This window comes from Hippopotamus amphibius, chromosome 8, assembly GCF_030028045.1.
Source record: "Hippopotamus amphibius kiboko isolate mHipAmp2 chromosome 8, mHipAmp2.hap2, whole genome shotgun sequence".
NCBI classification, from domain to species: domain Eukaryota; kingdom Metazoa; phylum Chordata; class Mammalia; order Artiodactyla; family Hippopotamidae; genus Hippopotamus; species Hippopotamus amphibius.
Window position 1 is genome coordinate 6,150,992 of NC_080193.1, and position 27,819 is coordinate 6,178,810.

Here is a 27,819-nt window from a genome sequence, read left to right on the forward strand (position 1 = left end):
ATTTTCTGTTATGAAAGGGGTGAGGGGAACTCTCTGTGATGGGAGGTGGGGGTGCCCTTGACAGTTTGGGGCCTGGGGTGAGGAGCAGATCATTGAGCTGCCTTGCCTGGGGGGCTGTGAAGGCTGAGGTGGGTGGGCTGGGGGGAGTCGTGGGGCTGGGGCTCTGCCTCCTGCACAGCCTCCTCTGTCCCCTCTGCTGGCACAGACAGTTGCCCCACACTCTCCCTTCAGGTTCCACCCCATCTGTTTGGCCTCCACTAGTTAATGTGTGCACTAGGAGTAGCTTCTGTTCCAAACACCTGGACCTCCTGGCCATCGTTAATTACTTCTTGCCAGATCCAGTTTGGTTTTCTGTAGAATTAATTTGGTCATTTGATTCTGCACTTTTATGTTCCTTGGGAATTATAGCCCATGGTGTCAAAGGAGGCTTTAAGAACGCATTTGCATTTCTGAAATGGCACTGTTGTCATAGCAGTCTACTCAGATCGCGGGACTCAGTCTCTGCTTCTGGCACAGCCCCCAGTAGTGCCTCAAGATTGGTGCAGTACCCTCAAGAGGCTTACACTCTGGGTGAGGCAAACCCAGTACAGTGAAATAGTTAATAAATGGTGGAGGCAAATGCGTGGGCCAGAGTGCGTGCATCAGGATTTCAGAGCAAAGAACAAATGACCTGTGAGGACAGAGGTCTGAAAAGACTGAGGAAGGGTCATAATGTGAGGATGAGTAGCGTTTTGATGGGTGGAGCAGTCCACCCCCAACCTCATTGCAGTTGTCCCTCTTATCCTCATTGCTCTGACATTTTATACATTTGTTTGTTTTTCTCTTTCCCTTCTAAATAGAAATTGAACCCCAGAGGGAAGAATCTTTGTACTGTTAATTTTAACCCTTGTCTCCCCAGTTGCTAGAACAGTGCCTAGGCTATAGGTCCTCAGTAAATGCATGTTGAGTGAATGAGTGAATTGCAGGCAAGTGGAATAGAAGCAGAGATTCAGGTGTGTTATCCAACACTGAGGGAAAGGTTGGAATGATGAATTGAAGGGAACCTTAGCTACCTAGGCCTCCATGCTTTCACACTGTGCTTTGCAGAACCCTACAGTTCTTGACAATTCTGGTTGTCAGGAGGAGCACCTAGAGCACGGGGCTGAAGACTTCCCTCTGCCCCCTCTCCCAGCTCTGCATGTCTTACATTAGTCTTCACCATAAGATTTACTTTGAACACAGTTCTGCAGCTACAGGTAATTTGGTTTCAGTGTAAACAGGGAGGTCCTGTTGTACAAGTGAGGAAACTAAGGCCAGATAAACTGCTCAAGGTCGTTGAGCTGATGCCTGAAGTGGAAATTGTAACTCTCAATCCAGTATTCTTTCCATGACTTGATTCCTTCCGAGCAGAGGCCCTGCCTGCTTTGTCCCTCTTCAAGCTGCCACCTGAGCACTGTCTTCCTCTCCTCAAGCCGAGTGTGTTGCACTGCTTCTTCTGGCCTCCCTTCTGGGATCCTTCCTCTGTCCAAAGCCTGTGTGTCCTACAGATCTGCCTCCGGGGGATTTCACCTTCCTTCACATCAGTGTTCCTCTCTGCTGGGTTTCAGCTCTTATTCATTTCATTGTTGTGTCTTGTTCTGTGTTCAGGAACCTGACTCTTCTTCACAGAGTGGCTGCTTGTGAATATGTATCAAATGAACCTGATGAGCTTGAGGGCAATGAAGAAACTAACCTGTAACACCTGGGTTGGCTGGGATGAGGAATCAGGCACTCACATACATTCCCTGTGGGCGTGTACGTCACACAGCCTCTGTAGCAGAATTGCAAATGCATGTGCCCTTTGCCCCAGGAAGATCCCACTTCTAGGAATTGGTCCTGATCAATGGGAAGTACCAAATGTATAAACATAGGATCTTTATAAGGAAACAATGTGAAGTCTTAAATGTTTCTCCATTGATGGGGAACTGATGAAAAACATGGTTTTACCCATATGGTGGAGTTCAGTGCAGTCACCAGAAGGGATGAGTCTGTACTGATAGGGAATCCTTTCCAAGATAATGTGGAGGGAAAAAGATAATGTCTACATGCATGTATTTGCTTGCTTACGTATAGATGGTCAAGAAACACGTAGTAGTGGTGACAATGATTCTTTGGCAAACGGGGGCACCTAGATTAGATGCGGGGGGATGGGGTAGAAGAGTCAGGATCTGACAGAGACCCTGTGGACTGGGAGGATGTCCTCTTACTCAGTATTGACTGCTGCATGACAAATCACCACAAATGGAGTGGCCATGTAATGTAACCTAATCAAAGGAATGACAGCCCATCACCTTTGCCATAGTCTCTTGGTTAGAAGCAAGTCACAGGTTCCACCTGTTCTCAAGGAGATTACGCAAGATGATGGCTCACTGCAGGGGAGGGTCATCTGAGGTTATGACTGCCATACCATGGTCAATTTTTAGTACCTAAAACTTGCTCTTTAAGGATTAAAGTGATGCTAGAATTGGGAGCTTGGTAACTGTGAATGGTCCAAAAAGGTGGATTTTCAGTAGGGAGACCTGAAGATGTGGTCATCTCTCCATACTCAGTCTGGCACCTTAACTCCTGGAGGTCTTAGTCTCAGTCTGACTTAATTCCTTGGTTTTCATTTTGTTTTTAATGAACTGTGGTTTTTCTTGAATGAGCTAATTTTTATTAAAACATCTTAAATGACTGAATTTCTGTCCTGCATATTACTTGCTTTAAAAGAAATAAAAACAGTCAATCAGTAATTTTGAGAGGAGGATAAGTAGCCAGGTGTCCCAAATCAGGACAAATGTGAATGGTTCAGAGTTAAGAAACCAGGAAGTTGAAAGTGACGCTTGACTCCTTTTACTCCACCTGCTGGGGGGTTTCTGTCACTGCAGCTGGATTTAATACAAACACAGCCCTGAACATTATTTTAGTTGAGAGTAACTGTTGACCACTTCTAGCGTTTAGCTCTCTCTGCTGGGTTGTGGTCATGCTTACACATTGTACTCCACCATGCATGGAAGGGATGTGATTAGATCCACAGTGTAACTGAATACTTGGGTGGATGCTTTGACATAGTTACATAATCAAAGGATGACATTGTCAAAATAGTTCTAGGAGCAAGGAGTTGTAAAAACTGTCAGTGTGATACAGAGTCACAGAGTAATTTGCTACAGAAATCATATATACGTTTACATTTATGGGTTATTTGGTTTTTTCCTTGACTTCTAGGAAGTCTGCCTAGGACTGTTAGTATAGCCACCATTCTCTAATTTTCTAGAAGATACATCACTGCCTAATGAAACAGACTGAGCAGTTGGAGATTTCTGCTTAATGTCCCCACGTAATTTCTTTTGGCTACCATGCAAAACAGATTTCTTGTTTTAATGGAAAGAGGCATTAGAGTGAAGTATTAAGATGATATATCCTTTTAGAAGGAAGACTCCTTCTGCTTGTAATTCCAGCAGCCACTGAGCACATCATGTTCCAGCAGAACATACCCCCCTCCCCCCACATGTCCTCCATCCCCTCCCCCATTTCAGATATAACCCAGATATCACTCCTGAACAGCCTTCCTCAGTAGATTGGGTGCCCCTTGGGGACCTGGACTGTACTGATCATCTCTCTGTTTCTAGGACCTAGCAAGATGCTCAACACCTTTTCAGTAAAGGTTTGATGGGTCAAAGAGAATTTGAAGATTTTTTCCTCTGTGGTGGTAAAAAAAAAAAAAAAAAAGTGAGGCAATGGGGAGACAGTTTGGAGGAAATGAAGTTAATATTATTCAAATATTAAATGGACGAATGCTACTTTAGCTCCTTCTTTACTAATTTTAGATCATGAAGTACATGTGACATGCCTTCAATTCTAAAAACTGTCCTTTATGAATGAGCACATGCCTTTCTGACAGATTAAAAAGTTAGCGCAGGTTGTAAGGAGGAGTCAAGGTGTCCAGCATAAAACACCAGAATATGTTTTAAAGTATTTTTAATTTCTGAAGTTGTTGTTTATACATAACCACAATAAAAAAGTTGAGAATTCTTTAAATGTCCTGATGAAATGCACATGTATATCTTCAACTCATTTCCAAAATAGACACAAATGAGTCAGTTGACATCTGCTTCTGCTTGTTTTTTAAGGTATAAACTTGAATCTGGCCCCTTTTAATCATCTCCAGCACTTTGTCTAAGTAGCTTTCCATGATTTGTATACAAAAGTCACTTCCCAGGAGACAAAGAGTCTTTAAAGTGTAAGCCGAAGTGTACACACGATTAACATCAGAGAGACCTTCATTTTTGGAAGTAATTTGAAAGAAAATGAGCACAGTTTAAATAAAAAAAAAGAAATTGGAACCACATTTTTAGGTATTTATGTGTAACCAGGAAAGGATTGTATCAGCCTTTCTCTATAGTCTAGCCTCCTCTGAAGTACATGCTATGGGACTTTACTTTTATAATTTCCAATTTTTTTCATAGAAATAAATGTTCAAATTTTTAAGGCTCACAGGTCTAAAAGTGATACAGCTTAACATCTGTTTTTTAGATGTCAGTAATAAGGAAATATTAATGGCATGAAAGTATTAAGTTGTTTGGGAGATGTAGTTTAAAAATACAGATCTATTCCAAATTAAAACGCAGCAGGTTTAAAGGGAGAATGATTTTTTCCCCCTTGTTTTATCCTTTTGGAGTGTATTAATTAAAGGTGAAAGATTTTTCCCAAATGAGGCATTTCAAAGCCAGGAGTTGCCCAGCTTTGTAACCTTAGTGTTGTTTCACTGAAGATGGTATTCCTAAAAGGAAGAGACACAAGCTAGAAAGTCACATGCCATATTGTTTCAGGATCATAGAGAGGACGTGTAAGGTGTGGTCTGATTGATAGGTCCTTAGTGGAGACTTCCTCAAAGAGCTCAGAGGGGCGCTTTCATTGTGGGTGACCCAGTAAGCTTGTGCTCTTAAGATGAAGCTCAGATTTCATACAAATCTCTTCCTTCTTCTGTCCTGTTTAACCCCACTCTGCCCCATTTGTTACTCCCAGGTCCTTATCCTTATGTGTCCATGAGTATAATTGCCATAGTTGCCATGTTGTGTTTACCCCAAGTCCTTTTTTTTTCTCCGCATTTGTGAATGTTCCCCCTGGGAAGTGATGGGGAGGGGGTGTGTCACACTCTGGGCTCAGAGCTCTATGTCCTCAGCCCTGATGCCTGCCCCCAGTAGCCAAACCTCCCTCCCTGGGCTCTGGTCCTTGGGTCGTCGCTGCTGTTTGGACTCCAGACAGCTCTGTGCTATCTCCTTCCAGTAGAACACTTCTCCTGAGCCGCTTTTTCAGCAAGAGCTCCTGGAGCAAAGTGTGGCTCCACTCGCTAGTCACAGTTTTTCCTTGCTACCCCAAGGGACACAGGTACTCCCAAGGTGAGAGGCCAGGGCTGCTGATAAAGTCACTCTCCCTCGAGATGCCTGAAATCGCCTCTGCTCCAGTCCAGCCTACTTAGCTTGCCCACCTGTTTGGGCTCCTTTGGACAACCCCCCCACCACGGCCAGGAGGCCGTTCTGTACGTGTGTGGATCTCAGTTGTGTGTGGATCTCAGTTGTGGCTGGATCTGCCCATTGTCCAGTTCTCTGAATGTTCTTTAGAGGTTACAGGCTTCTTTTCAGGGCCCCTGAGGCCCTCTGGGGAGCATTGTGGCTAACTCCTAAGCTGGCTTCTCAGAACTGTAGCTAGAACTCTGGCCAGAATGCTTTTTCTTTCAAGCAAGGTCTACCCAGGGGCAGCTTGTTAGAAATGCAGATTCTTCTCCTCCCAGGTCAGAACCTTAGGGGCTCCGGGCTCTCTGTCCAGCTTTCTAGGTGATTTCTGCTCACTCTTGGGAAGTGCTATAGTACACTGTTAGTGGTGAACATTGTAGAGGGGGCATTCTTCTTCCAGGATTTTGGAAGTAGAAGGAATCTCAATTGGAGGCCATGGTCCAAAACATTCACATCAGTCGTTAATTTTACTGTTTAGGAGTTTGAGCTCAGGGAAGTGCAGTAACTTTCCGCAAGCCACATTACCAGTGGAAGGGGAGCCAGGACTCAAAAGCAGGGCTGCTGACTTAGTTTTTCTAGAACATCTCACTGTATGTTGTTTCTTCCTTTGCATTATGTTGATTAAGAGCGTTCTTAATTTATGTAAAACAAACAAATGCCTGCTCTTCTGTCCATCTTCTCTCACCCCCCTGAGGTGGCAGTTTTCACTGGTGGCCTTGGTTACCTACATCCGGAACTGCTGAACTCTGGCACATTTGGAAATTTGCATACATCCAATAGAATAAAAGGATTGGAGATCCAATGGTGTCTTTTGGTGTGGGTACTTATAGAGAACACTACTCGTATATTTTCATGTTCATTTAGCAAACACTTATTGGAACTTGCTATTTGCTCTGTGTTGGCATGGTAAATAGTTTTCCAGATAAAGTAATAATTGTATTTGTCTGAAGAGAGTACAAGAGTCTTAATCAGCTAACACGTTACAGTGTTTCTAAGTGACTTGGAGTTAGTTCCGATTGTGTAGTCTGGTGGTGTTGAGTGCTCTCCACGAGAGCTTTTTTCTCACAATTGATAAGAGACCGGCACTGGGTTCCAGGGTGCTTGCAAAGTCCAGGTTCAAAGGCTGGCTGGATGGGAGATTTGGAGGTTAGTACTTTACTAAATGAAGAGCCCCCACCATTTAATTGCATATCCAGAGACAATAATGGGGTTGTTGGGCTTATCCAGGCAGCTTGTAGGAGTCCCATGGTAATGGTGATCTCTAGGATCTAGGAAAATGAACTGGCTTTTAAAGTTTGTGCTTTTTGCTTGTTCTTTGCAGCACTGACCATTTAGTGTCCGGGTATGACCCATTTGTTTGGTGAATATGTTTTGGTGGGCAGAGCAGTGTCCCATTTTAGTTGAGAGCAGAAGTATGCTAAGCTGTATCTGATTTTCTGAAATCTTGGTTGCCTTTGAAAATGAACATGTAAGACTTGCCTTTCCCAACCATTTGGCTGTTTCCACTTTGAACACCGTTCCATTATTTGAGTATTGAACAATCTGGCACTTTATAATTGTTTTAAACCACGAGACTGTGTTGTTTTAAAGTTATTGCTCTTTTTAAACATACTTTTTCCTAAATGTCAGCTGTGGAAAGTTGATGAAACTTGGTTTAATTAGGCGTGTAAGTTTTGGTCACACTTTTAAGCAGTGCTTGTTTCTTGTGCTCTAGGAAGTATTTGGGCATATCTTTTCTTTTGATCAGGCATTCTGTGAGGCAGTGCCCAGATGTTACACATTTGAGTAGATAGTCTTGGCAACGTAAACTTTATTGCACTGCCTTTAGGAAAACACTTCACAATTTTAAAGAAATGTAAGAATCATAAAATATGCTTTCTAAATAATCTTTATAAGATTAATTTTTTTTTCTTTAAAATTAGAAACATGATGAAATTTGGCTGGAAGAAGTTAAATATTTGTTCAGACCATATGAAATTGTTAATATTTGTCAGCTTTTGAGCTACAAAAATGACACTTCTGGGGTCAGCCTAACAGACTTTGGAATTAACCGTTGGTAGCTGATAACCCTGAATGGTCAGCACTGACCGTCACTCCAGTTCATTCTTGCTCACAGCTTTCATAAAGCGCCTGCATCTTAGATATTACTTTTGTTCCAACTGTTGCCTCTCACTTCCTAAGAAGGCCTTTCTGCCTCCCAGAGCTGTGGCTACCCCGTTCTTTAGCCAGTGAAAAGAGCTTTTGTTTATTGGAAGTCTGTGGCTGGGCTCCAGCTAGTATGAGGAGCCTGTGGTTGCCAAATGCTTTGGGTCTCCTTGGCGTGAGTAGACACTTAACCTAGTAGAGTACCTCTTCTTTCTGCCACTAGAATGAACCTAAACACTCATTTCTATCTTAAAACGGTGTAGCTTATCCCTGGTGTATGTGTAGGTGCTCCAAAAGCTCTTTGTTAAAGTATGTGCGTAATAAAGAGGTTAGAACTGTGACCCAGCTCCTGACCCATAGTAGTAGCCTCCTTGAACTCTGGAAAAAAACAGAATAACTCAAGTACAGGTTTTGAGGTAGCAGTGGTTTTCCTTTTGCTTCAGAAACTTCACTTGTCAAAGGCTTGTCATCTCCCTTAGCTATGCTGTGAAGCAAACCATTGTCAAGATTCTTTTTGTAGTGAGTTACAGAGGGTTTTTAAAATTTTTTTTTTCCATTCTCAAAGAAGATATAAATAAATGTAAGCATGGTTCCTTTTTTTTTTTTTTTTTTTAAGCATGGTTCTTATTAAAAAGAAATGTGAAAATGTTTCCTACTTTATTCTGCTGCCTTACATGGTCAAGTACTTTGGAACTCTTAAATTTGCATCCAGTGGTGGATTTAGAGAATGTCCTGGGTATTTGAAGGCATAATTGAATGGCAGTGCCCTCTTGTGGGAAAAGAACACGTTGCTTATTTCATGCTTGGGTAAATCTTAGCAAGAATTTTAAAATTTCTCTGAAAACTCTGCACGTACGAGCCTGTGTTGCACAAAATACTTTTTCCACTAGAACCTGTTATTGGTGTTTATTTCTAATCTCTTCCATGATTCCAAAGTAAAAAAAGCAGGAGGTGGTCAGGTGTGAAATAGTTCCTAGGTGGGGAAAAATTGTCTGGTAAGAGTTAGAAAATGGTTTTTTTGAGCAGCTAATGGCAGATATTTATAAAAGAAATTAGCATAAACAGCTCCAAATCAAGTTTTTAAAGTGTATTCCTTATAAAAGCCCTTTTCAGCAGTGTAAGCCCTCAAGGAGAGGTTCTCTAGACAGAAGGGAGTAAAGATCCCTTTAGGTACTTGAGTCTTATCAAGTGATGAAGTGTAAATCACATCACATTTTTGCAGTGGTGGCTGGGTGTCCACAGAGCAACATCTGAGACCCACCTCTGCTCAGCCGCCGTGAACTTGGGCAAGGAACTTTGTCCTCACCCCCAAGTGGCTATAGAAGTAACTTTGTTCCAAGGTTGTAAGGGTTAACTAGGAGGTGTGTGCCTGGAATATAAGAAAGTTTTCCAAAAATAGTAGCAAGAATGATACTGTTTATCAGATTTTGCTCTATTAAAAAAAAAAAGTTAAATTTTTTTCAGCAGTTATTTCCTATTTAGTGTTTGTTTAATTGGTGCTGATGGAATTAGTGGGGTCCTGGGATTTAGATGCAGCTGTGCCTGAAGCCCAGATCATGAATGAAAATGGGACACTTTACTGGAGAGGGCTTACCCTGTGAATTTTCAAAAGGACATTCCCATTTTAGTTTAAGAAATTTGATGTAATATATTCTGTAATCTACTGTCACTTAAGGAGGTAAATGCATTTTATGTTAAACAAAACTTTCCTAAACACATTATTTCTGTTTTAGGCATATGCGATTTAATTTTAAAATATGTAATATTTAACAATCATCTTTAATAAAACTGACTTGTTGGTATGTTGAAACATTTCATTGGTGTTAAGAGTTTAAAATATCTTCATTTTTAGATGCGATAATATATAAACATATAATGATAAATATAATGTAACAGTAACATATATATTTGTGCATGAAACACAGGCTTATCCAAAAGGAGCCTACTGACCCCTGAGGAGAGGGCTGGGGAGAACCACCAGCCCTGGGCTCTCCAGGAACCCCCCTTCTGGAGCCCAACTATTTGGTTTCCCTGCTGCGTTGTAGGATATGGAGTCTGTCACGTCAGGCTTTTGGTTGTAACTTCTTTTCATAGCTGAAATTTTGATTTTTTTTCTCTTTATCAATTTGTAAGCTTCCAGAGTCTTTGGGGGGGGGGTCTGCCTTCATACACATGACAGTGTTGGCAGGCTCTGGCTGTGATTCGGACAAGATGAGAAAGAATGGAGGCGATTATTGTAGCTGTGCTCTAGCCCAGCAGTGCCCTAGGCTGTGGCCACCTTTCAGCACAGAGCTCTGTTGACAGCCTCTGTCCCCCTCCCCTGTCCGCCAAGCTTGCCCACCCCTGGTCTCCGTGAAGGATCTCTATGAGATTGAAAAGATTACAAAAAGTGTTCTGTTTGGGTGTGTAGGTTTGACTGCATTTCTCAGTTCTCAGGGCAATTGTTTAAAAATTCAGCTTAGGGATTCATTGGTGGAAAGCCAGTAAGGATTAATGAGAGGGCTGAATTAGAGAATATTTTTTAATGCAGTTTTGTTCCTCTGAGGTACATTCAGTAACAGAAACTAGGCCAACAAGTTATTGACAATTAGTGGTCCTTTGGGAATCTGCTTTAATGAATAGATAAGAATGATTTGTAATTAGCATAATAATTATATGCAAATGAATGCTTCTGAATTGCTCTAAAACACTTCTGAACTGTTTAAACAGCCCCCCTGAGATCTTGTTACTCTATTAATTCGTGTAGCAAATCTTTTTTTCATAGATCATGCAAAGATAAACTTCAGTCCAGCCCCTGTCCGAATTATTATGAATTCCAAGGTGCTAGGACCTGAATTAATGAGATTTACTTATACTATATTAATGGTACTCTGTGGGAACCTGAAAGGGTGAGGAGTCACTGGGGAGATGTAATTAAAAATAGAAAAGAAAACTGCTTATTTGGATATAACTGTTGAAATGAGTTTCTTAAACAAGTTAGTAAATGTTATTTCTCTTTACACCTCTGTTACTTGCAAAATTAAATGCAAACTGGTTTTTTTGGTTTTTGTTTTTTTTTAATGGGCTTCCCCTTTGGAGTCTGGCTTGAGCTTTCTCAGCTCCAGTTAGTTATGCAGTGGGGTCAACAGTGATAGCATCTGGGAACTCCTTTTTCCTAAGTGCCACAATACTGGAAAATGCAGGGCAGTGCTAATAAATGATGTTTGCTGTTTATCTTCATATTTAATTCAGCTCTTTCCCCCATCCTGGTCTTTTCTTTCAGGATGTGATTAGAGGAAATGAGCTTCGCTAAGTTGAGCAGCAATACCTGTGCATTTTAAACTTAGTGATTATCTTTGAGCTATTTGAATAGACACCTAATTAATCATCCTGTGCTAAAGGAAAGCATTTTACAGCAGGCTGCAGGATCCTAATATCTCTCTCAAGTTTTTGTTTATTACCCTGTAGAATTGTTTCTCTTTATGGGGGAGGGCAGGTGTCAAGGAGTTGCTAATGCATGTGGATTGGGCACTCTTCCTTTCCTTAGTTTACTGTAGTCTTACCTGTGGTAACCCAGACATGGTTCTTTAAGCAATTTCTGGTGTCTGGAGCTCATCTCGATTTTTCCACAAGCTATTAAGAAACTCCTACCAGCTTGCCCCCACCACCTACTCACTTCCTCATTCATAATCACGAGTTCATTCTGGGCTCAAGGACATTTGGGTTGGCTCAGCACAGGTTTTTTTACTTGCATTTTGGGGGACAGCCACTATGCTAAAAGATTCATAAAACTAATATTCTTTGTCTTCAAAATGAATGTTTCTTTTGAGAGTTTCTATTGAGAACTGTAGTGAGTAACAGATATATACCCAAGAGGTAGTGCAACTTTTGTATTCCAGTGACAGAAAACAGTTATTTATAAGAATTTAATGAATGTATTCTGCGGCTCTAGCATGTAGACTCAGTAATCCATTTATTTACCATATTGTATTTTATTTGTTCTCCAAAGGGTATCTTGACTTGCCTTATTTTTTACTTAAATAAGAGTTTTCAATTAAATAGAGCTGTATTAACACTAATCCAAATCTACCTTATGCTGATACCATTGTGTTTTTCTTTGCTCAGGCACTAGCATTGGTGGAGCAAGCAGTGTCTGGGGACATTACACCTAACTTGATAATGATGGTTTTACTAAGCCCTTCCTTATCCTAGCCAGGCCTCTGGGCATTATACAATTAAAATTTGATCATAAAAATTTTTAAACACAATGCACCTTAGCAATAAGATTTTTCTACTTTTAAACATTATTTTAAAACTCATTTTAAAAATACATTTCCTTGGCCTAGTGAATTTGCTTTTTTTTTTTTTTTTTTTTTCCCAAGGATTACAGAAAGTGCATAGCAAATTCAGCCTTCAGAATACCCAGGAGCTGAAGACTCAAGTAGGCTACAGCTGTCTTCACCCACAGTATTCTAAAAGAGCTAATGAGATGAGAAGTCTGCAGCTGGTGGCAAGCACAATAAACCATGAGCCAAGGGCTTCTCTTCATCAGAGCCTCCCCTTTCCCCACGGGATCCCAAAGGAGACAGAATACTAACAAAGCCAGCAGGCTGTCTCATTCCACACTATTGCTCATTTGCAGCTATAATTGGTAGCTGAGGTTGCATTCTGTATGCTGAAACTGTCATACATGAAGGAATATATTTGTTCATTGTGATACGGATATAAATCGGCCGGTTTTCAAATACAGAAAGACCAAACTGGATACCCAACAAGAAGATTGTAGCAAAAAAGATAGTGTTCAAAAAATTAAATGTTTGTTATAGAGATACAAAACTGAGGTTGTTAAAGCCAGACTTGCTTTCTGCGTTTTAATATCTTGCTACTTAATTCAACTGATTAAACATTTACGTATTCAAACTAACATTAAAAAGCACAAAAAAATTCCTAGGTTTTGACAAGATGCATTATCCTCATCTGTCAAGGTTAAGGTGCTATTGTTAATAATTGGATTTTGTTACATTTTCAGTATATCTTTAATGTTTGCTGCTTTGTATTAAGAGAAAAAAAGCAGAGAGGGAAGACAGCTTTGGAGATAAATGTATATATGTGTATGTAATATTTTATATGCACACACTCATGCCTTATAGGAAAATCCACTTTTGTGTCTCTGGTGCTGCTGCTTCTTGGTGTTTTTGAAATGTATTTTGCTTATCTGGCTTTTGTGGACACCCTTCTGCTGTCCTTCTGTGTGATGGACTAGAATGAGCCCAGGACAAAGGGTAAGAAGGCTTGTGTTCAAGTCCTCGGGGAGGTGAGCCACGCCACCTCCTTGTTAGACTGTGGTTTCCTCATCTGTGAATTGAGGCGGCTTGGGCGGTCTTCAGGATGCAGTTCACCTCTGCAGTGTTGTGAACCCACAGTTCAGAAAAGCTATCTAGTGAGCACTTAGCACTAACAACGAAGGCTCGAAAATAAACTTTCAGGATCAGTATATTAGATCCAGAGTGGAGAACTTTTAAAGTGTTATTCCATGTTCTTCAGTTAATTAATCTATGTCAAATAGGTACTGAAAATCCCTTAAGTTGTCACCCTGGTATGGAGCTGGGTGGGGTTAGGAAGGAGAAAGGAGTGTTGTCCGAAAGTCCATCTAATCCATCTGCTTACATTTGCACATTCAGTGGTGCCATAGTCATGCTTAGGCGCATCTCCTGGGGCGAGTCACCCCCTTAATTAGTTTACCTCTACATGAAAATAATTTATGCTGATTACAATTTAGACCAAGCTCTCTTTTCTTAAATTAGTTCTGCCTTGGTTTATGTACTACCCTTATTGTACACTGTCAGCCCTGCTGATGCTCGTGTGCACTTTGTTTTGTGGATTTTGTTTTTTCTTCCTCTTGGAGCTTGTGAGTTTAGAATCCTCAGAGATATTTCTGCAGTCTCTGTTTTGTCCATTCTAAGAGTCCCCCCACCCCTGCCCCTGTTTTTCCCCTCATATTTTAATATAGTCAAAGTCAGATTTGTCTTCCAGTTGTGGCATGTTTTATTGGCTTAGTGTCTTCCTTCTTAATGGTACATGAAATAATGGAGCATCCTGTAACTGTCAGCCTCTTAGATTCTGGAAATGTGTTTACTATTCAGCTCATGCCACGCTCCACAGTATCTCCGATTCTGTAAATGCAGCATGCCTACAATAAGGTCATACCCCAGTTAGGAAGAAAGGAAAAAGGAAGTATTTTTCCCTCAAATGGGATGATCTGTTAAATGTTAAACACTGACCAGGCCTCTGGGCACTATATAGATAATTAAAATTTTATCATAAAAATTTTTAACACAGTGTACTTCAGCAGTAAGATTTTTCTGCTTTTAAATGTAATGTTAAAACTCATTTTTAAAATACATTTCCTTGGCTGGTGGCGGTCGGTTTCAATTCTGACTATAATTCTTCCCTCCATTCTCTGTTGGCAGTTAACGTGTAGTCCCTGGGGTTTCGATTACCTTTTCTTTGTCTCTCTTGCTTTGCTCCCAGCTAGACTGACTTTTCTAGGAGCCAGAACCAGGTGTTGGCTCTCCTTGTGTCCTTAGACGCCTTGGACCACCTCTCAGCCTCCTGCTCACTGCACAGTGCATGTGTAGTGCACCTTCTTTGTCATGGCTGTTCAGTAGATAGACCTTAAATCAAGGGACATGATGTCAGAAGTGATTATTTGATACAATGTTAAATATTTTCAGTATTGGAGGAAATTGAGCTTATCTTTGAGTTTCCAAGCCTCTCACCTAGAAGAAAATGTGTTATGGGACTCCATGAATATTTGTTAGCCGAACAGCTGATTTCTCACTGAATCCAGGTCTTGAGACCTCCTGTGCAGTTGATTCTTTTCTCAGTCAGCAGTGAAGTTGTTAATTTTTAGCGTGTGGTTCTAAGTTGGAAGTTAAGAATTCATGTTAGCTGACAGTAGTTGAACTTCCTGCTAATGTGCCCAGACACACCAAGTAACTCCAGTTGTCTGACTCCTTGCAGTCGGCTTCTCCCAGTTTGTTGTTCCTGGACGACACTCACTGGCCTCGTGCTTGTGGCTACGCCAAGTTGCTACCTTAGCAGTGAGGCCCAGTGTGGCCAGCCAGGTTTCCTGTGTATCGCCTTAGCCCTTTGTGAGGCCTTTTTGTAGCTTCTTAGAAAAACAATGTTTAGACAGGCTTTGAGTTCAAGGTCGCATATTTGCCCAGTTATCTTTCTTTAAAGTTTTGTTGTCTACCTGAACCTTACTTTTCTCCTTCCTCACATAATTTATTTATAACTTTCTTTTTACAAGTTATATTAATATGTCATACGCATTTACTGAATAACTTTTGTCTTGATTGGCTGCTTCTCAGCATGTTTTCTTTGATTTCGAAAGTTTGTATTATGCTTTGGCTTGTGTTCAGTACTTTCACTGCCCTTATCTCTAAAACAGTGATTTTTTTCATACTGACTTGTCTGGACATTTCTCTCAAAGTATGTGGTCCCTCCACAAATGCTGTGAAGGCCCCCTGGTTTAGAAATTCTGCTCAAGAAGGAAGGGGCTCTCCTTTTGTAATATTTTCAATTGACCTCTGTTCACTGTTACTATTACAACTCATTTCTTTTACAACTCATTTCATTTTTTTAAATCTGGATGTTAGCTCTTCAAAAGTAATTTTTTATTTGTCTGTAGATTGTATGTATATATGTGTGTAACAACAAAAGAACTTTTGTAAAGCAGATAGGATTAAAAAGATTTACTCCTGTCATGTTTTCCATTCTATCAGAAAGAAGATATTAAGGGGAACAGAATTTACACACACAAGAACCTTGCATAAAACCTAGATTTTAGGGCTGTTTCCTATGGCTTGATATAACTGAGTCGTAAAGCCCTCTGTCACCTCACTCGGCAGTGTGGGGCTGACGTGAGTGTGGTCCCTAAGGTCTTTGTACCCATGGCTCTCCACGGACAAGGCTTTGGAGTGGCTGGCCTTCTAACTGAGGTGTCTACCACAGGCCCAGCCCTGGCAGAGCTCTGGGGGTGCCACACAATCCGTGGTTCTGATCTGTGTTCCCAGTCATGATAGTCACTCTCCAGCAGGCGTTAGAGTCTGGTGTCATCATCTATAGGTACTGTCGAAACTGGTATGGGTCTGCTTTCTTTTTTTCTTTCTTTTTTTTTTCTAAGCAGCTTAAAAAAGTTTATTTTCAAAGTAATAAATGAAAACTTTTCATGGTTAAGACGAGCAGCTCCAGTTTTTCTCTTCCTGTGACTTATGTGTTTTTTTTTTTCCAGGGTCTTTATTGGAAAATAATTGCTTTACACTCTTGTATCAGATTTTGAGGTACACCAAAGTGAATCAGCTGTATTTATGCATAGATCCCCATATCCCCTCCCTCCCGCAACTCCCTCCCACCCTCCCTGTCCTGGCCCTCTAAGTCATCACTCATCATTGAGTTGATCTCCCTTTGTTATACAGCAACTTCCCAGTAGCTATCTATTTTACAGTTGGTAGTGTACATATGTCTATGCTACTCTCTCACTTCGTCCCAGCTTCCCCTTTGCCCCCCACGCCCCCAATCCCGTGTCCTTAAGTCTATTCTCTGCATCTGCATCCTTATTCTTGCCCTGTCTCTGGGTTCATCAGTACCATTTTTTTTTTTTTTTTTAGATTCTGTACATATGAGTTAGCATACAGTATTTGTTTTTTTCTTTCTGGCTTACTTCATTCTGTATGACAGACTCTGGGTCTATCTACCTCTTGACATATAGCTCCATTTCATTCCTTTTTATGGCTGAGTAATATTCCATTGTATATATATGCCACATCTTCTTTATCCATTCATCTGTTGATGGGCATTTAGGTTGCTTCCATGTCCTGGCAATTGTAAATAGTGCTGCAATGAACATTATGGTACATGTTTCTTTTGGGATTATGGTTTTCTCTGGGTATATGCCCAGGAGTGGGATTACTGGATCATATGGTAGTTCTATTTGTAGTTTTTTTAAGGAACCTCCAAACTGTTTTCCATAGTGGCTGTACCAACTTACATTCCCACCAACAGTGCAGGAGAGTTCCCTTTTCTCCACACCCTCTCCAACATGTATTGTTTCTAGATTTTTTGATGATGGCTATTCTGACCGGTGTGAGGTGATACCTCATTGTGGCTTTGACTTGCATTTCTCTAATGATTGTTGACGTTGAGCATCTTTTCATGTGTTTATTGGCCATCTGTATGTCTTCTTTGGAGAAATGTCTATTTAGGTCTTTCCGCCCATTTGTGGATTGGGTTATTTGCTTTTCTGGTATTAAGCTGCATGAGCTGCTTGTATATTTTGGAGATTAATCCTTCCTCCGCTGCTTCATTGGCAAGTATTTTCTCCCATTCTGTGGGTTGTCTTCTTGTCTTGTTTATGGTTTCTTTCACTGTGCAAAAGCTTTTAAGTTTCATGAGGTCCCATTTGTTTATTCTTGATTTTATTTCCATGATTCTAGGAGGTGGGTCAAAAAGGATCTTGCTTTGATGTATGTCACAGAGTGTTCTGCCTATGTTTTCCTCTAGGAGTTTTATAGTGTCTGGCCTTACATTTAGGTCTTTAATCCATTTTGAGTTTGTTTTTGTATGGTGTTAGGAAGTGTTCTAATTTCACTCTTTTACATGTAGCTGTCCAATGTTCCCAGCACCACTTATTGAAGAGGCTTTTATCCGTTGTATATTCTTGCTTCCTTTGTCAAAGATAAGGTGCCCATATGTGCTTGGGTTTACCTCTGAGTTCTCTATTCTGTTCCGTTGATCTTCCTTTCTGTTTTTGTGCCAGTACCATACTGTCTTGATCACTGTAGCCTTGTAGTATAGCCTGAAGTCAGGAAGCCTAAATCCACCAACTCCGTCTTTCCTTCTCAATATTGCTTTGGCTGTTCGGGGTCTTTTGCATTTCCATACAAATCGTAAGATTTCTTGTTCTAGTTCTGTGAAAGATGCCGTTGGTAACTTGATAGGGATTGCATTGAATCTGTAAATTGCTTTGGGTAGTATAGTCATTTTCACAGTGTTGATTCTTCCAGTCCAAGAATATGGTATGTCTCTCCATCTGTTTGTATTGTCTTTGATTTCTTTCATCAGTGTCTTGCAGTTTTCTGCATACAGGTCTTTTGCCTCCTTAGGCAGGTTTATTCCTAGGTATTTTATTCTTTTTGTTGCAGTGGTAAGTGGGAGAGTTTCCTTAATTTCTCTTTCTGCTTTTTCGTTGTTAGTGTATAGGAATGCAAGAGATTTCTGCACATTAATTTTATATCCTGCTACTTTACTAAATTCATCATTAGTGCTAGCAGTTTTCTGGTAGAGTCTTTAGGGTTTTCTGTGTATAATATGTCATCTGCAAAGAGTGACAGTTTTACTTCTTCTTTTCCAATTTGGATTCCTTTTATTTCATTTTCTTCTCTGATTGCTGTGGCTAAAACTTCCAAAACTATGTTAAATAACAGTGGTGAGAGTGGGCACCCTTGTCTTGTTCCTGTTCTTAGAGGGAATGCTTTCAGTTTTTCACCATTTAGAACAGTGTTGGCTTTTGGTTTCTCATATATGGCTTTTATTATGTTGAGGTAATTTCCTTCTGTGCCCATTTTCTGGAGAGTTTTTATCATAAATGGATGTTGAATTTTGTCAAAAGCTTTTTCTGCTTTATTTCTTGTGTGTGATTATATGTATATCAAAATGCTGAAACTGTTAAAAAGTGTTGGAAGATTTGTTCTTAGAGATAGTTATCCAGCAACCAGTCAGAGTGGACTGTTTAGTCAGGTCTTTTATTGCTTTTTATTATGTAGCTGCTTTGCCTCAAGGTAAAAGCTTAAAGCAAAGAGAACCAAACTGAGAACTTAATGTCATATAGAAGCATTTTCCTGTGTTTATGCAAAGCCCAGTAAGCCCAGTTGGTTTCTGTCATGTGTTTAGTAGCTGCAAAGGGCTGTTCTTGCAGGGTTAAAAGAGTTTTCTCTGGTTTTCTTCTCTGCCTCTGACTTTGTTTTGCTTTGCAGGACTACAAAGCTGATGAAGACCCAGCATTATTCCAGTCAGTCAAGACCAAGAGAGGCCCTTTGGGACCCAACTGGAAGGTACTGGATGCTGACCTTTCTGACAGGCAGAGTCTTGGCAACAAAACACTTGACAGGTTCTGAGTCTGGAAGAGCTGGTGACGTTTAAGTGAAAAATAGAAATGGCACAAAAATAGTTTTATTTGTGATAAGGACTCACAGCCAGTTGCAGTTGGCCAGCAAGTCTGTGCTGCATTAACAAACAGAACAGAGCCAGGCTGTCACTTTCGACCTGATGCTATTCTGATAACTCTTACAAGAGACAAGTGATTTAGTCTTTGGGGATTGTAATGTTCTCTTTTGAGACTTGAAGCAGTACAAAAATCCATGTTAAATGAAGGTTGATAGTTTAAATTTAGTCTTAGTAAAAACTGAACAAGTTCCCCTTCCCCGGGCTCATGTTCCTGGCCTTTTAATAATTATATTTTGGAAAGCAGGGAACCACAGAACAATTTTGATTGTTTCCTAATAAAGAGCACATCCTTACTTTATTCATGGAAGTAAGAAAAGCAATGTTAAGGTAATAATTTAAATTGTTACAGAAATATAATGGATTTTAAAGACATCCGCTAAACTAAATGACAGCCCCTTAGAGAAGGCTTAATGTGTTGATGGCGGGTTATTACAGCTAATTTGACAGGAGAAGAGGAGCATGAAAACCTAAACATACCCAGAGCAGATTTTCCACGGACGGGATTTACTTGGTAACCAATCCGTTTATGCTGAAGCCAGTCACAGGTCATCGATAAATGATGTCTAGGTGCTAGTTTTGCTTGCAGATAGGGGATTACTGTAACAGCCCCACAAGAACCCAGTGAGTGGTTCTCTGTGGGTGTTGGACTGTTTTGGACTGTCTTGCACATCAATTAAAATGAAGAATGAGTCTGATTTTCTTCTATAAGAAATGATTCATAATTATCTTATTTTCAGATTTGTTCTCTGGGTAGAGTTTAGTTCAAGATTCTCCCAGTTTAATGGCCATGACCAGAGACTTTTAACTTAATACCCAGAAAGTGATATATGTCACTTAAAAATTAAAGAACAAGTTCAGTATGTGTGTTTAAATTTACTCTAATGGATTTAAAAAAATTATTCCCTACCCCTTTCAAGATTTCTCGCTCTGAACTTTAGAACTCATCGTGAGTTAGAGGAGAAGCCTTTCTCTGAGATTTAACAGTGGCCTTAAAGGAGTGCTGTGCTAGAGCGGACGGGTCGCTGTTTCTAAGGTTGCCGTATCTTCTCAAAGGCCATCTGGCCCCAATAATGGTATCAGCTCTTTAGCTGATGGTACTTTTCAGGAAATAGAGGGTCATGCGATTGAGACTTGGAGGTGGATTAAATATTGAATTTTCTCCAAATTGTCAGTTTTTCAGGTATGAACTTGAAAAGTTGTGCTGTGTTATGGGTGGGCAGTTATGTTTGGGTGCAGATCTTTCCTGTAGGAACTCCTCTAACCAGTTTTATAACAGGCAGCAAAGGTAGTTTGACACTGACTTTTACCTGATTTCCAACCTTTGGGAACTTGGAATATGATTTTCACTGCCTTTTTATTTATAATTTTTACCTTTTTAACTAACATTGCTTTGTCTTTTATTGTCCATTAATGTATACTTACAATTCTAGAATAAATTTAGTTTTTAGAAATGTGAATTTTGCAATTTTTCAGGTTGCAGTATAGCAAATTTTTTGCCCCGTTTTGTGTGTGTGGTGGGGGGTTAAACAATAGCTTATTTCTCAGGGAGAGTGCTGACTAATAGTGCTATCATTCTACCCATTGTCCGTTGTTAACTTGAGCCAAATGATGGTACGTGCAGCTACTGTCACAAGTTAGGTTACTGTTTAACTGAATTTCAGTGAGTTACCACGATCTCAGAAATAACTCAGGTAGTCAAGGATAACTAATTAAACCATCGCTTACTGCTGAGATAGAAAGTAAAGAGTAAGAAGGATTGACTAGTGATGGGGAACCTCTGGACTGACTTGATCTTATCAGCATCTCCTACAGCTGTTCAGCAGGCCGTATTTACATGGCATAAAAGGGAGCAACAGGAAAGGATGATAATGGAAGATTTCTATACTTCTGAAATGTGAGAATAGGGAAGAAGAAACCCTGTTCTGGACCTAGTCACCCAGGATTGTAGAGAAGGATGCTCCAGTCCCAGCTGCCTGGTGGTTCCACTGCTGCTGCAGAGGTCCTCTGTGCCCCTCAGTAGAGACTCACCTCACCAGCACATGTTCCAAAGTGTAGTCACAGCTGAGCGCACACCCCATGATATCTTTGAAACTTTCCCTTACTTATCCCACAGTGGTATTTTCCTTCTACTGCAGTATTTACTGCTTGTCTGCACCAGAATGGCTGAGTGAAAAGAAACTTTTTCTTGGTGCCAGGCACCATACAAGGTCGTATTTAATCTCAACACAACCTTCCTGTGGGATAAATACAACTGCTTCATTTTATAGATGAGGAACTTGGCCAGAGAAACATGGATAATAGTTATAGGAGAAACGTCTGCCATTTCTGTAGCACCTGATTCAGTGCTAGTCACAGAGATGTGTAAGGCATGGAGACATAGAAGATTCTGGCTCTTAATCCAGAGGCCCCAGCTCGCCGCCTCGCCAGTCTGCACCTTTTTGCCCTTCTGCATCATGGCAGTTGTGTGGCTCTCTCATTCATGATATTTGCCAGAATTTGATACCAGTTAATGTTTCCGTTAATACCAGTTACATGTTTCCAGTGGTGAGGGAATCTGTTAGGTGACAGTGGCACTGAGGGAGACCCATTAAAAACCCATCATGAATCTGTCACAACTTAACCCCAACTCTGAACCTCGGTTTCTACATCTCTAAAATGGGAATGATATTAGTAACTGCCTCAGAAGGTTTGTGTGAGGACTAAATAATGAATGTTATGTTCCCAGCTGAGAAAGTGCACAATAAATGGTAGCTTTTGTCATTGTTGTCATGCTTTTGTCTTTGAAAATAAAAAGCCTCTGTTGACTCTTGGGACTAATGAGGTCAATGACTATGCTCCCCTGCTTATGACACAGTTACTCCTTTTCTCTGTCTAGTATCCAGGGGTTCCCTTGGCTCTGGTGTCTGCAGATTGTCGGACACCTCCTGCTTCATCTGTCTTTATGCCTCGTGGTCATGAGTGTTTAATGAGTGTTTAATGAGTGCTGGACTTGAGTCAGCCATAAAGCAGAGGCCACGCAGTTTAGAGAGCTTTCGCTAGCAGGGGATCATGGGGTTACCAGGGTTAGATTTTCATATTTTCTGTATTTAAGAGTATGGACTTTTTTTTTAGTTTATGGTATGATACGTACCTTTATTTTTTCTTTTTTTAAACTACAAACCCAGAGATGCAGACCTTAGTTGTATACATATTCATTTTCCCTCTAAAAAAAGAATTTTTAAAATCTGAGCACAGGAATTATATTTTGTTATTTAGGATCAACACTTAAGTGACTCTGCATAGGAATAGTAGAGTGATTTATAACCTGATAAAGATTTTTGCTTCAAGGCAAAAAAAGGCATTTCTCATGTGTGTAAATGTATAAATGTCTTGCTTCTATGAAGCACCACCCATGCATGTGTGTGTGTACACATGCCCATGTTTTGGTTCATTTTGTGTTTCAGGGGTTGTGGTGTTGGTATGACTATCAGTACTGATGGTTTATCCATTTACATGTGGGTTCCTTTCTCCTTCCAGTTTGCCTCCTCTGATGGGGTGAGGAGTCGTCATTTTAACTAATTGAAACACCACCTTTGAAGATTATCGCAAGGTCTCACTTTTCTCTTCATTTAATCCAGATGCTTCATGAAGACTTAAGCTTCTATGTCTACATGTATATGATAGTTAATAATTAGGCCTGTAAAGGTCTTTTTAAGAGGCTTTGCCAAAGCATCTGGCCCTTATAGTACTCAACATGTCTTGAAACACTCGGCAGTGTCTGAACATCGAGGATTAGGGGATCAGGTCAAATAAAAAAGTTGATGCAGAAATTGTGGTTGCTTTTATATTATCTTTTTATATATCTTTATATAAATATTCTCTTTCTAATCGTAAAGACACATACAGTTTATCTTCTGTGTCAGTGAATTCGAGTCTGTGCAAAAGCTCCCAGCAGTTGGAGCTTGGCCTTGCAGCACGGTTTGTCTTACCATTCACCTGTGTGGTTATGCTTTAGGTTCCTTTTGGACTTACCGTGGAGGCCGTTCTGGATTCTCCAGGCCAGTGCAGGGCAGCCATCTCTGGGTTATGGAGTTGCTGATTTGTTTCCTGCTGTGCTACCAAGACTCCTTTCTCTTCTCCCCTCACACCTGTGAAAAGAAAGCAGTTTTGGTCATCCATGACCTAAAGTAAAGATACCACAAGGTTCTGTTGGCCTGGGATGGGAAGAATGGAAGTGGGGGATGAGGGAGAATTTGAAACCCCGCTGTGGAAATCTCTTTGGGGTAGAGACTGGCAGGAAAGCAGCCCAGGTTGTCCTTGAGAGGCTGATGAGCACTGCCTCTTACTGAGCTTGCCCGAGGAGGAGGAGGGCTGAGCGGCTCTCCTATGTCTTCATCTAGACCTGGCTGAGTCCAGGAGGGATGTGAAGGCATTACAGGCTCCCTCCCTATAATCTCATATTTGAAACCCCACAGTGGGTGGTATAAAGAGGCTTAATAATTAGTTTTTAGTTAGACCACATTGTGGGTTACGTATACTAAAGTAGACCTTACAACGTTTCTTTTTTTCTTTTTAGTACTTGGTTTGGCAACTAGGTTTTTAATTCAGTATAAAAAATTAGGCATTTTACCCTTAGTGTGTATTAACTATGCAACTCCTAAGAGGATACCAAAAAAGCTGTTCTGCATCTTCCAGAAGCTGAGTCCCCCAGGAGCGGTACATAGTTAGTTCTAGCTTAATCTTGGGTACTGAATGCCTCTGTTCTCGTGCAGAGCGGAAGGACTAGGTGTGGACGGATGGGGTGCCTCACTCAGGTTCGAGGAGTGATTTGACAGGATGGGCCTCTGGCAGACTGTCTTCCTGACACTGTCAGGGACATAACATTTTCCTCATGAGTTTCATTTGAAGGGTGAACTTGTGATTTCACTTGTAGTCGGTGTCACTCCTGGAGTAATTGGACACAAGCATGAAGCACATGTCACAGTTCTGATTAGTAAAATGGGTGTGAGCTACTACAAAAATATTAAGTTTGGAGACATGGAAAATGTGACTGATCATTGTCTCACAGGCAGTAAGCTTTACTGTCTATTTTTGTGAAATTAGTTTAACCTATGACTAGTTTAATCTTTTGAACTTGATTCCTCGTTTACTTCTTCAAGTTCACATTTGCCCAACCAGGTAGGAATCTCCTGCCTATGAACCCTTGCCAGTCCTTTGTTGATGACCTGCTCATGGTACTTGGTGTGTCCTGCATCGGATGTGGCAGTTCACGGGTTCACACTCCCTTCCTTCTTCCCCCACCTCCTCATCCCCTGTCACTCTCTGAACTCTCAGCCATAGGCTCTGTGTCCGGCTGACTCGATATGTGCAGTGCCAAGCACAGGGATGTGCTCATAGTAGATACTTAGTAAGCATTCGCTGAATTCAAGTTAACTATCTTAAATCAAATAAAAATCTGTGTTGGACTTGCCATGTACTTATAGAGAATATAACGTCCAGTGTTGGTCTGTTCAAATGGCTACCAAAATCTAAACCGAATTGAGGGAATGGCTGTTAATTGTAGAATTGGGCTTTGCTTGAAATTTCAGTATGCATATTTCACATACATTCTTGTAATCTTGTGTTGATATTTACTGATGGGTGCACTGGCAACAGCCCCAGCAGTGCATTTATTTTTAACTTTCTTAGTGAAATCTGGGTTGGAAACTTAACATTATGAAATCAGCAGCTGAAACTGAGCATTCAGACTGCCTAAAATTGAAAAATTAAAATATGAGGGGAACATAAGGCTTACAGAAACTGCTGTGTCTTTGCAAAATATTAACTCTGGTTAAATGTAGCTTATACCTATTCTGTCTTTATCCCAGCACATTTTAAATAGGAAAAAGTGTATGTGCAGTTGACATGTAGGATGAAGCTGTGAGAAGACTACATTTTTAGAAAATGAGTTTCCAGAATGCCTTTGGGGGTGTTTTTTTCCCCTCTTTTACATTTGTATAAATTTATTTGTCACAGATTCTTGTGGAGAGCAGGGCTGATTGCTCACCATTCCAGTTAAACATGCTGCGTTTTGTTTAGTTACGTTGTGTGGCTTCAGTATACATTACTCTCCCTTAGGCCTCATCCACATACCTCAGAGTAACCTAATATGTGTCCTTAAATTAAAAACATGATTTGAGTTTAGGGGTTTCATTTATAGTTAGAAACGTGAAATGTAAGGAATTCAGTGAATACACAAACTATTTAAATACAATTTTGGAAACATTTCATAACTAGCTAGTATTACAGATGAAATTTAAATCGTGTAGAGACGAGTGATCATTTTGGGCTCTTCTGTTAGCCCATGACTTTATTTTTTATAGAATTTCTGATTCTTATCTTTTGGTAACCAACCATTCTTTACCTTTTATTTTCAATTGTTTTAAATTTTCATGCTATAATCTGTATAAAGCTTGTATTTTCATTAGCCAAAAAAATTTTATTTACTACTACATTAGGTTAGGAAATGTTAGGTTTGGGCTGGATTGGAATTAGGTGTGAATGATCTGAATTCAGATTTTGGCTTTATTTGCTTTGGGTTTGTTTTTTTTTTAATTGGCTGCGTTGGGTCTTCATTGCTGCACACGGGCTTTCTCTAGTTGCTGCGAGCGGGGGCTACTCCTCATTGTGGTGTGCAGGCTTCTCATTGTAGTGGCTTCTCTTGTTGTGGAGCACAGGCCCTAGGTGCATGGGCTTCAATAGTTGCAGCACATGGGCTCAGTAGTTGTGGCTCACGGGCTCTAGAGCACAGGCTCAGTAGTTGTGGCGCACGGGCTTAGTTGCTCCATGGTGTGTAGAATCTTTCCAGGGCAGGGCTCGAACCCGTGTCCCGTGCATTGGCAGGCAGATTCTTTACCACTGAGCCTCCTAGGAAGTTGGGGGAAGGGGTATTTTTTTTCAACTGATGGAAGAGGAAATAATCAGAAAACATTTGTATTGTTTTTAAGGCCAAAGAGGAAACTTTGCCCTGCTCTGCAGCAAGCCTCCGGAAAGCTGGGCAGACAAGCTGAAACTCCTTTGGGTTCTCTGGATTCTAAAACAGTGCTCTGATGCGGACAAATATTTGTCCCATGGAGATTTTTTCACATTTTTTTGAAAGGTTACACATTTTTTCACAAGAATATTTCTGATAACTCTGAAGAGTTGATAATATTTTAACTCTACATGTATACCTCGTTTTTACTTTAGAAGTTTAGGAAAAATTAAATATGGACTTAACTGAAGTTATATATTAAAGATCTTAATTCAGCTTTTAGCCTGATTTTGTTTAGCTTTGATTTGTGAAACATCAAAAAGAAAAGAGTTAGGAAAACGATTGTTTACAATCAAAAAAGAGTGAAGAGTTAAAATAGTACCCAGATAATTTAGGACAGAGTAAATCTTTGTCCTAAAATATTCAGCTGAAGGCAAAAACTTTTTTAGTCTTATTTTTCAAGGGTGTTAGTTTTTTTTTTCGATTGTAAAATGATACATATTTATGAAGTTTTGAAAATAAAAGTCAATTGTAGCCTCACCATTTAATTACCACTATTTGTTATATTTAATTCAGTTTATTTTGTTAACTGTTTATACTACACATAGATATTTATATTCATATTATGCTTTTTTTTTTCTCCTTCACAAGCTTTGAAAAGATGGTTTTTAATGGCTGTATACATAGTAGCCCATTGCTTGGAAGACCTATGAGGTATTTCACCAACTCTGTTTCAGTGGGTGTTGAGTTTAGTAAGTACAAGGTTTTGCTGTTCTAAACAAATCTACAGTGTTGTTATTTTCTTACCTGATTAATTGGGGTACATTTCTTTATTTATTTGGTTGCTCTGGGTCTTAGTTGTGGCTTGTGGGCTCCTTAGTTGTGGCATGCGAACTCTTAGTTGTGGCATGCATGTGGGATCTAGTTCCCTGACCAGGGATGGAACCCGGGCCCCCTGCATTGGGAGCACGGAGTTTTATCCACTGTGCTACCAGGGAAGTCCCGGGATATGCTTCTGAAAGTGGAATTATCAGGTTAAAGGGTATATGGTATGTATAGGATACGAGCAGCTTTAAGACTTTTTAATTACATGGTGTCTGGCCCCACCCAGAAAGATTATGCTAGAAGGATTTTTACCTTTCATTTACCACATGTGGTTAAGTTCACTATTTTCTCTGTCATCATTAAGTACAGAGACTTCTAAAACTATTTTCTTAATTTAGTCACTAGTTTTAAGGCCATAACACAGATTAAGATGTAAATTGCATAAGTCATTTTTAGAATTGGATGAGACGTTAAATATTACATACATAATAATAATGATAACTGATGAAAATATGTAGCTTCTATGTCCTCATCTTTCTTCCGGGGATCTTTGAGATTCTGTTTCTGTAAGTCACCTTCTGTGCCTCACACTAGGGTGTTGATACTGTGGAGAATTAGGCCAAGAAATAAAGGCAGTGGGCTGTTTGTTCACTTGTTTATGTTTTTAATTGGTTTACATAGTCTTCCCCGAACTTTTTTAATAATTGAAAATTCGATGGAAAACAAAAAGCAAATTGAGACTGAATATACATTTTAGATCCACAGAAGATAGCGCAGAGAACTGGTTCTTGTTTGTCCATTCACTTATAGTTTTTAAACTAAATTTTATAGACCAGTGTTACTTTGTAAATTACCAGTAGTACTTTAATTGGTTTGAGCAGCCTGCCAAAGTCACTAGAAAGAATGTGAGAAGCAAACCTGGGTAATTATTGAAGTCACATGTGTGTGCTCTGTTCTTGGAGCCCCAGTTTGGTATAGGCATGTTTGTATTAAATTTAGCTCAGTCTTTAATTAGAACCATGCTTCATCCTGCTGTTTTTATAAAATGGTGGGGGAATTCTGAAGAGTTGGTGTTCTAGA

At 40.2% G+C, this 27,819-nt stretch overlaps 1 protein-coding gene across 1 annotated transcript in view; it reads left to right on the forward strand.

Moving 5' to 3' along the window:
* PITPNB (phosphatidylinositol transfer protein beta) overlaps positions 1–27,819 on the forward strand; it is a 66,408-nt gene that overhangs the window by 26,806 nt on the left and 11,783 nt on the right. The window contains exon 8 of the mRNA XM_057745120.1: positions 18,674–18,751. Coding sequence (XP_057601103.1) covers positions 18,674–18,751 — 78 coding nt within the window. The remainder of the gene's footprint in view (positions 1–18,673; positions 18,752–27,819) is intronic.